We start from the raw sequence: 13334 nt of genomic DNA, 5'->3' as shown, positions 1-13334 counted from the left end.
ATTAATTATATAAGCTATTTTATTATTTAGGGTTAGAAAATAATTAAGATTTATAATTATTTTTTAGTAGATTTAAGAAGTAAAGTATCTTAGATTACTTTATTAATTATTAAATTTATTAGGGTTAGGAAGTTATTCAAAGATTTAGATAATAGGAATAAATATAGTAAGAATAGTAATAATAGTAGAAAGGGTAATAATATTAGTATCTCTTTTAAAAAAAGATAATAATTAAGAAAATATACTATTTTAAGTAAGTACTTTAAATAGCTTTTATTAAGTTTTTTTAACTTATATTTTCTAGTACTTAATTATACTATCTTTCTATTAAATATAGTTAAAAAGATTAGTAATAATAAAATATAAAATAAATAATTTATAGAATTTTTTTATAATAATAGTAAAGAATTAGTATATCTTAATAATATACTATCTTAATTTATTAGGAATATTATATAGAAGGGTTTTTATATCTTTAAGTAATATAAGTAGTAAGGTAGGTATAATAGTAGTAATTAACTTCTAGTAAAGAGGAGCTATATAATATTAAGGAGTAGAGTTAGATTTAGATATTTATTAACTAGAAGTTAACTAGATAGAATAATAGAATAATAAATATCAGATAATAGACAGGACATAGCTTGAAGAGCTATAATAGGATTAAGGATAATATGGCTTAAATACAGGAATAAGGGTGGATAGTCAAGGCAGAATCTAACTAGATAGGTACTATGGCTTCGCGCTGTGACACTAATAATCTTCTTAATATAGTATAGCTTAAAGTTCTTCTAGTCTAACTTCTTTTATAGGTGGAGTATTTAGATATTATAAGTATCTAGCTAGACTTCTTGCCCTATAGTATAGTAATATGCAGGTTATCTTTAATAATTAATTTATACTTTATAATAGGCTTAAGTAAATAAGATCTTAATATAAATAAACTTATAAATCTTATATATAATATTAGTAAACTTCTTAGTATCTTTCTTAATAAGGTAGATAGTAGAGTAGCTTAGTTTAAACCCTAATATTAGATAAAATCTATAATTAGCTATAAATAGTAATACTCTTATAGACTTAGAGTAAATAAAGTTAGTAATAAACTTAATTATTAGTAATTATTTAAACTAATTATTTTATAGGTATAATATATATACTTACAAGTATTATCTTAAAATAATATTAATATATTTAGTTTAATTATTAATCTTAGAATAATAAGTAGTAAATAGTAGGTTATAAATTTTTAGGTAGGATATTAGGTATTTTTAGAAAATAGTAATAAATTAAACTTTATAATCTAATATAATTATTTTAAGAATACTATAGAGCTTCTAGATATACTTAAGAAATAGATTAGCTATCCCTTTAGTATTAATTATCCTAATATAGGGAAGGAAGTACTTTATTTTTATTAAATAGTTAATTATAATTAGGATAATATTATAGCTATTACTTAATAGTAAGTATATAATAAAATCTATACTTATATCTTGCTAGGTATATTTAAGAATTAGTAGAGGCCTTAATACTTCTTACTTTATTTTTTAGGAAGGGGTAATTTAGTAGTAAAGATAATAATTCTAGATTTATTAATTAATATACTTATAAATCCCAGGCTAGAAGTATTTATATAATATTAATTTATATATCTTAGTTCTTCTAGAATATCTAGTAGCAGGATTTTTATAATAGAGTCTTAGTATTTTAGCTTTTATCTTATTATAATTAGATATATAAAGTTAGTCTTAGTATCTTAAGTATAGACTAATATATTTATAGTTAGTTAGTATAATATTAGGATATCTTAGTAGATTATCCTTTAGAGTATTTAGAATAGACTAAAACTTCTTATCTTATAGATAAGCTTTATTAAATAATAATTATAATATTAATAGTAGGGAGATTAATTTATTAATAGTAGGTTATTTAATAAAATATACTTAATATTAACTATTAATATTTAGTCTTAAATTAGTAGTAATCTTAGGTAGCAGGTTTTTAGATTTTAGGATAGTTTAATTCTAGTAAAGAAATTATTTATCCCCCTCTTTAGATAAGTTCTCTAATCTTCTAGTTAGTATATTAAATTTAATACCTAACTTCCTAGAGTAATAATATATTTAGAAGTTAAATCTTAATAGAAATTTAGACTAGCAGGCTTATTAATAATTTAATAGTTTAATTAATATAAAATATTCTAGATTCTAGTAATCTATAATAACTTTTATAAGTAATAGAGTCTTTTCTAGTTTAAGGTATTATTTTTTAAAGTAATAAATAATAATTAATAGTTCTTTATTATAAATCTTATAATTATATTTTATTATAAAATATTTTTTAGAAAAAAATATAATAAGATATAATATACTTTTATTATTATATTATAATAGTATTCTAGTAAATATATAATTAAAAATATTAATTTCTAGAATTATATTTTTTAACTAGTTAAAAGATTTTAATATTAGGATATTTATAAAAGTAGCTTTTAATTATTTAAATATTTCTTAGTAAGTAAGTATCTAGTTAAAATTAATATTTTTTTTAATTAGATTAACTAATAGTCTAATAATTTTTAAAAAATTATAAATAAATTAGTAATAAAAGTTCCTAAAGTTAATAAAGACTTAAATATTAGTTAGATAGGTTAGTATTTCTTACTTAGTAATTATTTTTACTTTATTAGGATCTATTTAGAAGCTATCTTTACCTATAATTAGTTTTAAGAACTTTATCTTATATATAAAAAATTTATATTTACTAAATTTAGTATAAAGTCTTATTACTTATAGATATTTTAATACTTATTAAATATAATAAGTATATTTAGTATAGGTTTAACTATAAATTAGAATATTATTTAAATATATAATATAAAAGATATCTAAATAATTATATAGGGCTTTATTAATAAATCTTTAGAATAATATTAAGGCTCTAGTAAGCCTGAATAATATTATTAAAGATTTAAATAGGCTTAATTAAGTTTAAAAAATAGTAAGGTATTCTTGTTCTTTCTTAATCTATAGATTATTAAAAGTAGAAATAATATTAATTTTTAAGAAATATTTTATCCCTTTTAGATTATTTAATATCTCTTTTATTAGTAATAGCAGGTAATAATCTTTTATAATAATTATATTTAGGGCTTAGTAATTTATATAAAATTATAGGCCTTTTTTAGGTTTCTTTATAAATAAGATAGGAGATATAATAAGAGAGAAATTAGAATAAATAAAATCTTTTTTTAAATTCTTTTTAATTTATTTTTTTAGAATTTTTAATTTATTTTAGGATATATTATATAGGCTCCTAAAAAATAAGATTTTTCTAGATAATAATTTAATCTTATAATTATTAGATTAGTAAGGTAGCAGGTACTTAGCCTCCTTTAGTAAGAATATATTATAGAATTTAGTAAACTTAAGAAATAATTACTCTTATAACTTAGATTTAATAATAGTAATAAGATTTAGAGTAGCTTTAATATTAGTAATAATAATAATAAATATCTAGTATCTATAGTAGGTATATATAGTATAGGTAGTAATTAAGACTCTAGTAATATTTTAATTCTTTAGAGATTTAGGGTAGGAATTAAGGTATTAAAAAGAAGCTTTTAATAATATATTATATAATATTAAAATTTTTATAAATTTTAAAGATATATTATAGTATTTTTTATAATAAAAGCTTTTAAATAGAATAATATAATTAATAAATCTAATTTAAGAATTATAAATCTTTAATTAAAGTAAATTAAGAATAATAGGAAAATATATAAGTTAGGTTATAAAAAAAATAATATCTTTTTTAATATAATTATAAATTCTTTAAATTAAATAAATAAAATAAATAATATTACTAGACTTTATTAGAGTACTATTAAATCCCCTTAATAAAATAGAATTCTTTAATAATAGTATCTTTAATTAATTATTTATAATTTAATTATAATCTATAAAATATTTACTCTTAGTTCTAAAATTAATTATAATAAAAATTAGTAAAGTCTTATTAAAAATCTCTAGATTAATAAGTAAGATTATTAATTTAGATTAATAATTTTCTTTCTTTACTATTATTCTAGCTATTATAGCCTTTAATAAATAGAGGAAGTACTAGGAGTATTCCTAATTATAACTTAGATTAGGGATATTCTATTTTCTAATTTAGGAAATATAAGGTATTTAGCAGGTAGGATTCTAGTTAATAAGGAGTATAAGTCTAGTTTAGTAGTAAATATAAAGATATGGCTAGTTAGTCTTTAGTTAGAGTATAAGTAACTACCTACTAGGTAATTAGTACTACTATAGTAGTAATATAGGTATTAAATTTGATAATTAAGATAATAAGTAATAGATAGATTTATTAGGTCTTTAGTAGGAGTAGCAGTAATAATAGGATTAATAGGGACTATAAAAATTTGGATAGTAAGAATTAACTTTAAAATAAGTTAGGAAGGCTAGAAATTCTTTATAAATAAGGGCAGGGTAGTACTTATATAATAATAGTAATAATTTTCTAAATTTTATAAATAATTAATAAAATTATAATATTATAATAAGGTTTTAAAATATATTAATATTTCTTAAAATTCTTAACTAATAACCTATTCTAAAATTATAAGTAAGATATCTTTATTTATATTTTTTTTTAATATAAGATATTAAAATTTAATAAAAAAGATACTAAACTTATAATAAATTTATTAGAAATAAAATAAATTAATATAAGTATTAGCTTCTAGATTTAGGTCTTTAAAAACTTTCTTTAGAATTTCTAAAATCTTAATATAATTACTTAATTTATAGATTTTATCTTAAATATATAATAAGATTTAAGTATATAAAATTCCTTTAAAATAATTAATTATATAAGCTATTTTATTATTTAGGGTTAGAAAATAATTAAGATTTATAATTATTTTTTAATAAATTTAAGAAGTAAAGTATCTTAAGTTACTTTATTAATTATTAAACTTATTAAAATTAGGAAGTTATTTAAAAATTTAAGTAGTAGAAATAAATATAGTAAGAATAATAATAATAGTAAGAAAGATAGTAATATTAATATTTTTTTTAAAAGAAAATAATAATTAAGAAAATATATTATTTTAAATAAGTATTTTAAATAATTTTTATTAGGTTTCTTTAGCTTATATCTTCTAGTACTTAATTATACTATTTTTCTATTAAATATAATTAAGAAGATTAGTAATAATAGAATATAAAATAAATAATTTATAAAATTCTTCTATAATAGTAGTAGAGAACTAGTATATTTTAGTAATATATTATTTTAATTTATTAGGAATATTATATAGGAGGGTTTTTATACTTTTAGGTAATATAGGTAGTAAGATAGGTATAATAATAGTAATTAACTCCTAGTAAAGAGAAGCTATGTAATATTAGGGGGTAGAATTAGATTTAGATATTTATTAACTAGAAACTAACTAGATAAAATAGTAGAATAGTAGGTGTTAGATAATAGATAGGATGTAGCTTGAAGAGCTATAACAGGATCAAGGATAATATGGCTTAAATACAGGAATAAGGGTGGATAGTCAAGGCAGAATCTAACTAGATAGGTACTATGGCTTCGCACCGTGACAATATGAACCAATACTACTACAAACCCCTGAGGAAAACAGTACTATTAAATAGTTTAGTAGCTATATAATCTAGACTGCCTGCATAATATACATATAAGTAAAAATAAAGCTAATTATATAATTATATAGTATAGATATAGTAGTCCATATTTTGAATAAGTTAGTTAAAGAAAATAATAATAAAGGAAAGCTACTTATATAACTTTTTTATAAAGGATTAAATATTCTAATTAGAGATATTAATTTATAATATATTTATATATAAGAATATAAGATATTTATAAATATCTTATATAAGAATAAGGTTAAAAGTATGAAAATATTACCTAGAGTAAAAATTAGTTAACTAGTTAGATATAATAGAGATTATATCTATAAGATATAGTATCTAGATATAGGAAAGATAATTTAGTTAAGGAATATAATATTTAATAAAGGTAATATTAATAAAATAAATAGAATATAATTATAATTTCCTAATAAACTAAAACTAAATAATAATAGTCTATCTAAAGTAATTATATTTATTAATACTAAAAGAGAAAGAACAACCTATAATAATATATCTTAAAATAATATTATTCCCCAAACCTTACTATTAGTAAACAATAATAAGGTTATTACAGGAAGAATTCAAATATTAATACCTAATCCAGCCTTACCTGAACCAACCCTACCTGACCCAGAGGCAGGTATCAAACTCATCATACCCAAGTAGCCACCTGCCTCTAGGGCTACCCCTAGGGCTATCTCTAAAACTACCAAGCTTATTATACCAGAGCAGACATCAGCCTCCAGGGCTATTTCTAAAACTATTGCCAAGCAAAATAATCAAGCAATTAGTAAGAATATAGAGGAGATAGTAAGACCTAGTATAGAGAAATAATTTAGGTAAGGTAAATATAAAGAAATAATTAACTATTTTACTATAAATAATCTATATACTAGTTAATCTATTTTTAAAAGAATACTAGTATTATAACTAATATAAAGGCTTCTAGAATTATTTACCTAATATAGAAAGGTCTTACTAGTTTTAGAACCTTTTAAAGATAACTATACTTTAATAACTCTAGATATATTAAAAAGAAAGTATTTAAAGATTAGAAAGTAGATTAAATTTAATATTAGGAATATAGAAATAATTAACCTAGTAAAGGTATAGAATCCTGCTAGTAATAATACTAGTAGTAGTATTACTACTTTATAAAAATCTTTAAGATTTATAAAGAATTAATACTAAAGTATTTATTTTAAAGATAAGTAGGCAAAGTAACTATAGAAAGAGGAAGTAAAATAAGAATAATAATCTTAATCTTAGTTTATATTACCTTTAAAAATACTTCTAGAAATACCTTATCTACTAGAATCTTATCTAAAGCTAGAAGAATTACCTAATATAATTACTATAATATTACCAGATCCTAGTAATTTTATACTAGAGATTAAGCCTATAAAGACTTATAAAGTCAGAATCCTATAAACCTATACCTAAATAATAAAGTTATTATAAAAGGATTACTAAATATAAGTAATATAAAATTAAATTAGTAAGTTTAAAGCTATTTAAACTTATAAATTTATACTATTACTAAAAGATATAAAAATCTTACTAGAAAAATAGATATATAACTTAAAGTTAGATATAAATAATAATATATTATAATTCTATATAAGATAGGTTATATATAGAAACTTCTAAAAACTAGATATAAACTTTAATTAAGTCTACTCCCTAATAGTAATAGATACTTTAGTAAAGCTATTTTTAAGTATAATTACTTATTTTAATTTAAAATAAGTATAATTTAATATAGTAACTACCTATCTTAATATAATAATTAAGAACTGAAAAATCTATATATACTAACTAACTAGTTTTAATAAATAAGATAGTATAGTATATCTACTACTCCAAGCCCTATATAGATTATAATAGTCAGTATTTTTTTAGCATGAGGAATTTTATAATATTCTAGTAAAAATTAGTATAAAAGTAATTAATAAAGACTTATACTTTTATTATAATCTAGATTAGTAGCTAATACTTATTATCTATATTAATAATATAATAATTACTAGCCCTAATAAAGTAAATATTTAATAATTTATAAATAAGCTAGAAAGATATTTTAAATTAAAGTAACTAGGTAAACCTATATAATTCTTAGGATATAATATTTATAGACTACTTAGTAGTCTAATATTAATATTCTAATATACATATATCTAAAAGATACTCTATAAATAGAATTTCTATAATCTTTAGCTATATTATATACTAATAACTCTAGAATAGAAATTAACTAGAGAGATACTAGATACTAGTAGCATTATTCTAGATACCATGTGTGCCTCTGCAGGTAAAGATAATATTACCTATTATTAGGAGTTAACTAGATCTTTAAATTAGATTACTATTTAGACCTGACTAGATATTTAATATATAATAATATAACTACTATAAAGAAATTATAATCCTACTAAATTAAATTATAATATAATTAAATAAATTTTCTAATATTTAAAGAAGATCTTAGACTATATAATAGTCTTAGGTTATTTAGATAATCTATTATATATATATATTAATACCTCCTATATAGATTATAAAGATAAGAAGTTAATAAAAAACTTTATATTTTTTATATTTAGAGTATTAATTATATAGAAATTAGTAAAGTAATTATTAGTTACTCTAAATTTAATTATTACTAAATTTATTATATAGGATATAATAATAAAGCTAGCTATATAGCTATAAAAACTATATATAGTTATTAGACTAGAAAAGTTTATAAAAGATATTATATTTTTATATATTAATTTTATAAATATTATTACTTTAATAAAAAAGCTAAATTATATATCTATACTTTATTAGATAGATATTTACTACTTCTTTATTAAAGAGGCAATTAAAAATAGCAGAATTTAGCTATAAATAGTAGGTAGAGAGGATAATATTACTAATAAGCTAACTAAAGTATTACTAACTATAAAATTTAATAAATTTATCAAGAGATTAAGTTTTAGCAAGTTAGAGATAAACTTTAAATAGCTTCATAAAATAGACATATTACTAAGGGGGGTGTATTAGAGTGCTGCACTTAGTAAATACAACCAGTACTACTATAAAGCAGCATCACCATAAAGAAGAAGATAGTAATATGTAACTATTCTATATATTTAAGGCTACTATTTCCTTCTAGATCTTCATGCTTCCTCCAAGCATCTCCTTCTCTCTATTTCCTAGTTAGACTAATTGAATCCATTTCGGTCAACTTTCTACCGTCATAGTTTGACAACCTCTCATCATATCTTAGGTACATACTTAGGGAGTAGATATACTTAGGATTATCGTTTGTAGTTCGTCTTATCTATCGTACTTTACCAGATGTGACAATACCGTACCTACATGGATGTATCCTGATGTACTCCGTATTGCTGCAGATTGACCGCCTTCGAATCAACTCCAAGAAAACAAGTCAATGAATGACTGGAGGATCTCTTGAATCCCTTACTGATCTCGACTTCTAAAATACCTTCTTGCCAGCTGGATTGTGCGTTATCATCATCATCATCATCATCATCATCATCATCGTGGACCAGTCAGCCTGACCGCCCGCTTCCTCGCACTTGACCATCGAGTCACCAGCGTGCGTCACAGACCCCCTACTTAGTACTCTCTCTCTTCCTCTCGGGACTCGACTTCCTCTCTCTCCCTCTCTCTCTCCCTCCCCCTTTCTCCCATCTCCCTCCACCAAAAGAAAAACCCTCCCATTTCCTTCTTTATTATTCTCTCTCCTCTCTTGTTTGTGAATTCCCTGTGGTCTGGACTATGACCATGATTCCCTAAATTTGTCAATTTACTCACGACGTGAGGACGCCGTGCACCCTCCTGCCCCAGAATAGCTGGAGCCGCCGTCCGCCCGTCAATGCGGAGAAGCCCCCAGGGTTGTCTAGACCACACCCTTCAAAAATTACTTCCTGTTGCCTGAATACTCCAAATAATGACACAGCTGCCTGTTGCTTAGAGCCTCAGATACTGTCCCCTTCTGGCTTTGTTGTTCGTTTTCTTTATCACCCCGTTGAGCTCTTTTGTTGCTATATTTGGCTGCATATCAACCTCCTCGTGCTTCTCTCCAGTTCGTGAGCATGGCCGTCCGCCCCCGCTCCGTCATCTCTCCATTTCCTTCCTGATTCGAAAAAAAAAAATAAGAAAATAAAATAAAGTGCGTCCGAATAGTCGGAGATTCGGGATTGGAACCCTTTGCAGCGATCATCTGGCGATTTCCCACCTTCCACCACTACTATGCACCAACATCCTAGGTCGCCTGCTCCGGCAGCGCCCATCTCTTCTACGAGACCTCGCTCCCAAGATCGCAAAGACCCGGACCCACGACCAAATTCCCCAGCTTTCGACCTTAGAACACATCCGAATAGAGGCCTGGGGATTGAAACAGAAAACGATGTCGCGGATGCCACCCATCGTTCACAGCCTGGAAAAGATGCGATAGCCAAGCTCAGTCAAATCATATCGGTATGCCACGAATTCGATCTCAAATGCATTTTTTGCTGACCTCGTTCTGTCTTGATGTAGAACTACCATACCAAGGCCGCTCTCATTATTCTACAGTCTCGTGCCGAGCTTCCCCCTTCGTTTACGAAAGGTTCCGACACACCGAGAGTGAATCGCTGGGTGCGTTTACTTTTTACTCTTATCTTAATTTTTTTTTTGGCGTTTCTCCATATGGTATTTTACTCGTTCATAAGCTGATACCTTATCGCATACACAGTTCAATGTCGAGGTAGAGGACACAGATGTCCTTCGAGAACACCTGCGGACCTGGAGGACATGCGATGCTACCGACAACCGACCACCCCCGTTGATCATCGAGACATATCTAGATACTCAAGGGCTCACAAACAGCCAAACCCTTGTTGTGTTGGATGAGAATGGAAAGCGATGGGATGTTTTGGAATCTCTCACCGCTTCTCAGAGTGCCCCCCCCGTGAAGCCTCCTTCATCTAGAGCCGACGATGTTATTCTGGAGCGATGGAGGGTTGAACTAGGGGATATGCCGGGTAAATTGCCGGCGGATCTAGGCTCGATTCTACCAACAGTATACAAGAAGAGCATCGTTCTTTTCCGATCTCTATTTACCTATTCAAAATTCTTGCCGGCCTGGAAATTTATTAAACGCAATGGCCGGTTCCGCACAAACCCTGCTTTGAGAATCAAGTACCGCATCCTGAATGATCAGGTCCCCCAAGAACCGTCCAAGCCAGACCATTTGACCATTCCCTTGTATGAAGGCAACAGCAAAGTGGTTGATACGTATAGTTTTGGTGTCACCGAATCGCCTGCGGGCCCGTTTTCCGTCCAGGTGACTTACCGAACGAGCTGCGATTTCCGTGTCGATGACTCGGAAGCCCTTTTAAGCTCGCGGTTCATGGGAGCGGACGATGAGATCTTCCGCCCCTCGCTACCATCCCGGGGCTTGGATGCCAAAGCTGTGAATCCCGAAATTGGATCGGCTCCAGTGGAAAAAAGGCCCGTCGAAGACCCTGATTTAAGTCGAGCATACGGAAGTCTATCCACCTTCCATCATGTCGGTGCTCCAACCGGGGCAAGTCCAATCTCAGCCCTTCGCGCTGCGAGAGAATCAGGCGCTTCATCCCCCTCTCCCGCTTCATCCTATCGAAAATCGCTCTCGGTCGCCAAGGCCAGTCCTGCAGGGCGTGCGGCGATTCTTGCAAACGAGGGAAGCCCATACGTCGCTAGAAGGCCCTCGATTTCCTTCCAACCATTCAAAGCCCCCCCATTGTCCGCTTCTCCTTCGCTGGTGGATCCTCCCCTTGGAGCGTCTCCTCGTACGGTAGGGCCTGTCCGAGCCTCCCTTTCTGAATCCAAACATATGCCTCCTCCTTCCATGGCTGCTTCGGCCCGTAAGTCCTTGTCATCAGCGCCTGATAATGCAATCCCGTCCTCAAATTCCGCCTCTCCACGACCCGCTCCTATCTCGAGATACAGCAGCGCTTTCAGTCATCGCCGAGGAAGACCATCCTCGGGAGGCATTAACCGGATCGAAGACGATAATTCCAGTGGCAAAGCGAGTGCAACGTCTTCAACCGCCCAGCCTGGATCTGGCCTACTTGCTGAGATTACTGGGACAAGTGCGGATTCAATTCATGCGGACGATGAGAACATTTCGGAATTTCTAAAAATGCTCGATCTGAGGAAAGACTTACTAAACCCTTCTTCAAATCACGCGGCTGCCTTGGATGCCGTCTCACGTAGAACTACAGCTACTTCCGCTGCTCTATCTCGCTTTCAGCGCATGCGAGACTCTAACGCCGCGCTCTCTGATTCCATGTCCTCGTCGTTGCTCTTGCAACGGTCCTCGAATTCCTCTAGCAAGCAGCTTTCGGGCGTTCCGCCAATGGCTGCAGGTACATCTATCTCCACGGCTTCATCTCCTGGAAAGCCAATATCTCCCCATACGCCGCACACCCCTGCTATACCATCTCGCTTGAGTTCTCACAGTATAGTGGATTATAATAACCCCGAATCCAATCCTCGGGGCCTCCCTCGTGAAGCCCCCAGCTCTCCCATGGAAGAAACTGTGAGTGATGAAACTCCTGTCGAACACCATCCTTCTACAGTGACCGCCATTCCCATACCGACATCTCCACCGTCTCTTTTCCCCGCAACCTTTCGCCGCTCCAGCTCAGCGGCCAATCGTCGAAGCGCTACCGCAGCGGATGATGAGGAAATTTTTAATATGCGCAGTGTAAGCCTAGGAGCGGAGGAGCCTTCCCATACGAGTCTGAGTGCGTTACAGCGACAGCACGAGTACGAAGGTACGGGGACCAACTTGGCTCCTTCCGGCCGTGGAGCAAGGCCAACCGGAAGAGATAATGCAAAGGTTCTACCAAGCCCGGCAACACGCGAAGTAGGCACTCAACAAGGTGTGATGACGTCTGCGCCAGCATCTTCTTCTTCTCCTTCCTCAAACCACCCCCTCTTCCAACGGCGACTCAGCCATTCCCGTGGTCGGGGGTTTTCTGGTGGACCTCAACCTCATTCTCTAAGCTCTGGTTCAAGCAGCGCCGCGCGTGGTGGTGGCATCATTCCTTCTTATCTTGCTGAGCAGGATCCTGACCGTGATGCCAACGCAAGTGGAAGCAATAGCGGTACTTACGTAGCTGACGAGCGCCGAGCCGGACGACGATCCAGTGCTGGCCGTAACAATTTTCAAAGCACGCAACCCGAAGAGGACGAACCCTTGTTATTTGTTATGAGTGACTTTGGGGCGTCTCGACGAAGCCTTGACGAAGGCCGACAGGGCACTAATGACTCGAGTGGAAACGCTGGCTCGAGGCGAGGAGGCAGTGGAAGACGAGGCGGACTTTCTGGCTTCCACGTCTGGCCTTGAACGCCTTTCGTGGCCCCCCCCCCTCACTGAGACTACAGAATGTGTGTAGACAGTGAGTGTGAAACAGCATCCCTGGAGGATGAAAGATCGTGTAAATATCTCTCTTGACTGGGTCACTACTCCTCCCACACCTGCCTATACTGATACTGGGGCTTGAATTCATTTGTGTTGATTACGCTCTGACCACAGGGAAGCCAACATCTATACCCCCTCTTTGTGGTAACTTTCTTTCTTTTCTTTTCTTTTCTTTTCTTTTTTTTTTTCACCTACAA

The 13334-nt window shown here is 29.8% G+C and overlaps 1 protein-coding gene across 1 annotated transcript; it reads left to right on the top strand.

The window, feature by feature from the left end:
- Positions 1-9935: 9935 nt before the first annotated feature.
- On the top strand, positions 9936-13062 carry P175DRAFT_0427935 (putative autophagy protein Atg13; the record flags this gene model as incomplete). Its single annotated transcript, XM_040893276.1, has 3 exons — positions 9936-10163; positions 10224-10322; positions 10420-13062. The coding sequence occupies 3 exons, from the start codon at positions 9936-9938 to the stop codon at positions 13060-13062; spliced, it is 2970 nt and encodes a 989-aa protein (XP_040755825.1).
- Positions 13063-13334: the final 272 nt, after the last annotated feature.

The sequence above is a fragment of the Aspergillus ochraceoroseus genome (assembly GCF_002846915.1).
Source record: "Aspergillus ochraceoroseus IBT 24754 chromosome Unknown P175scaffold_1, whole genome shotgun sequence".
Classification (NCBI taxonomy): domain Eukaryota; kingdom Fungi; phylum Ascomycota; class Eurotiomycetes; order Eurotiales; family Aspergillaceae; genus Aspergillus; species Aspergillus ochraceoroseus.
This window is presented reverse-complemented; position numbering and strand designations above follow the sequence as displayed.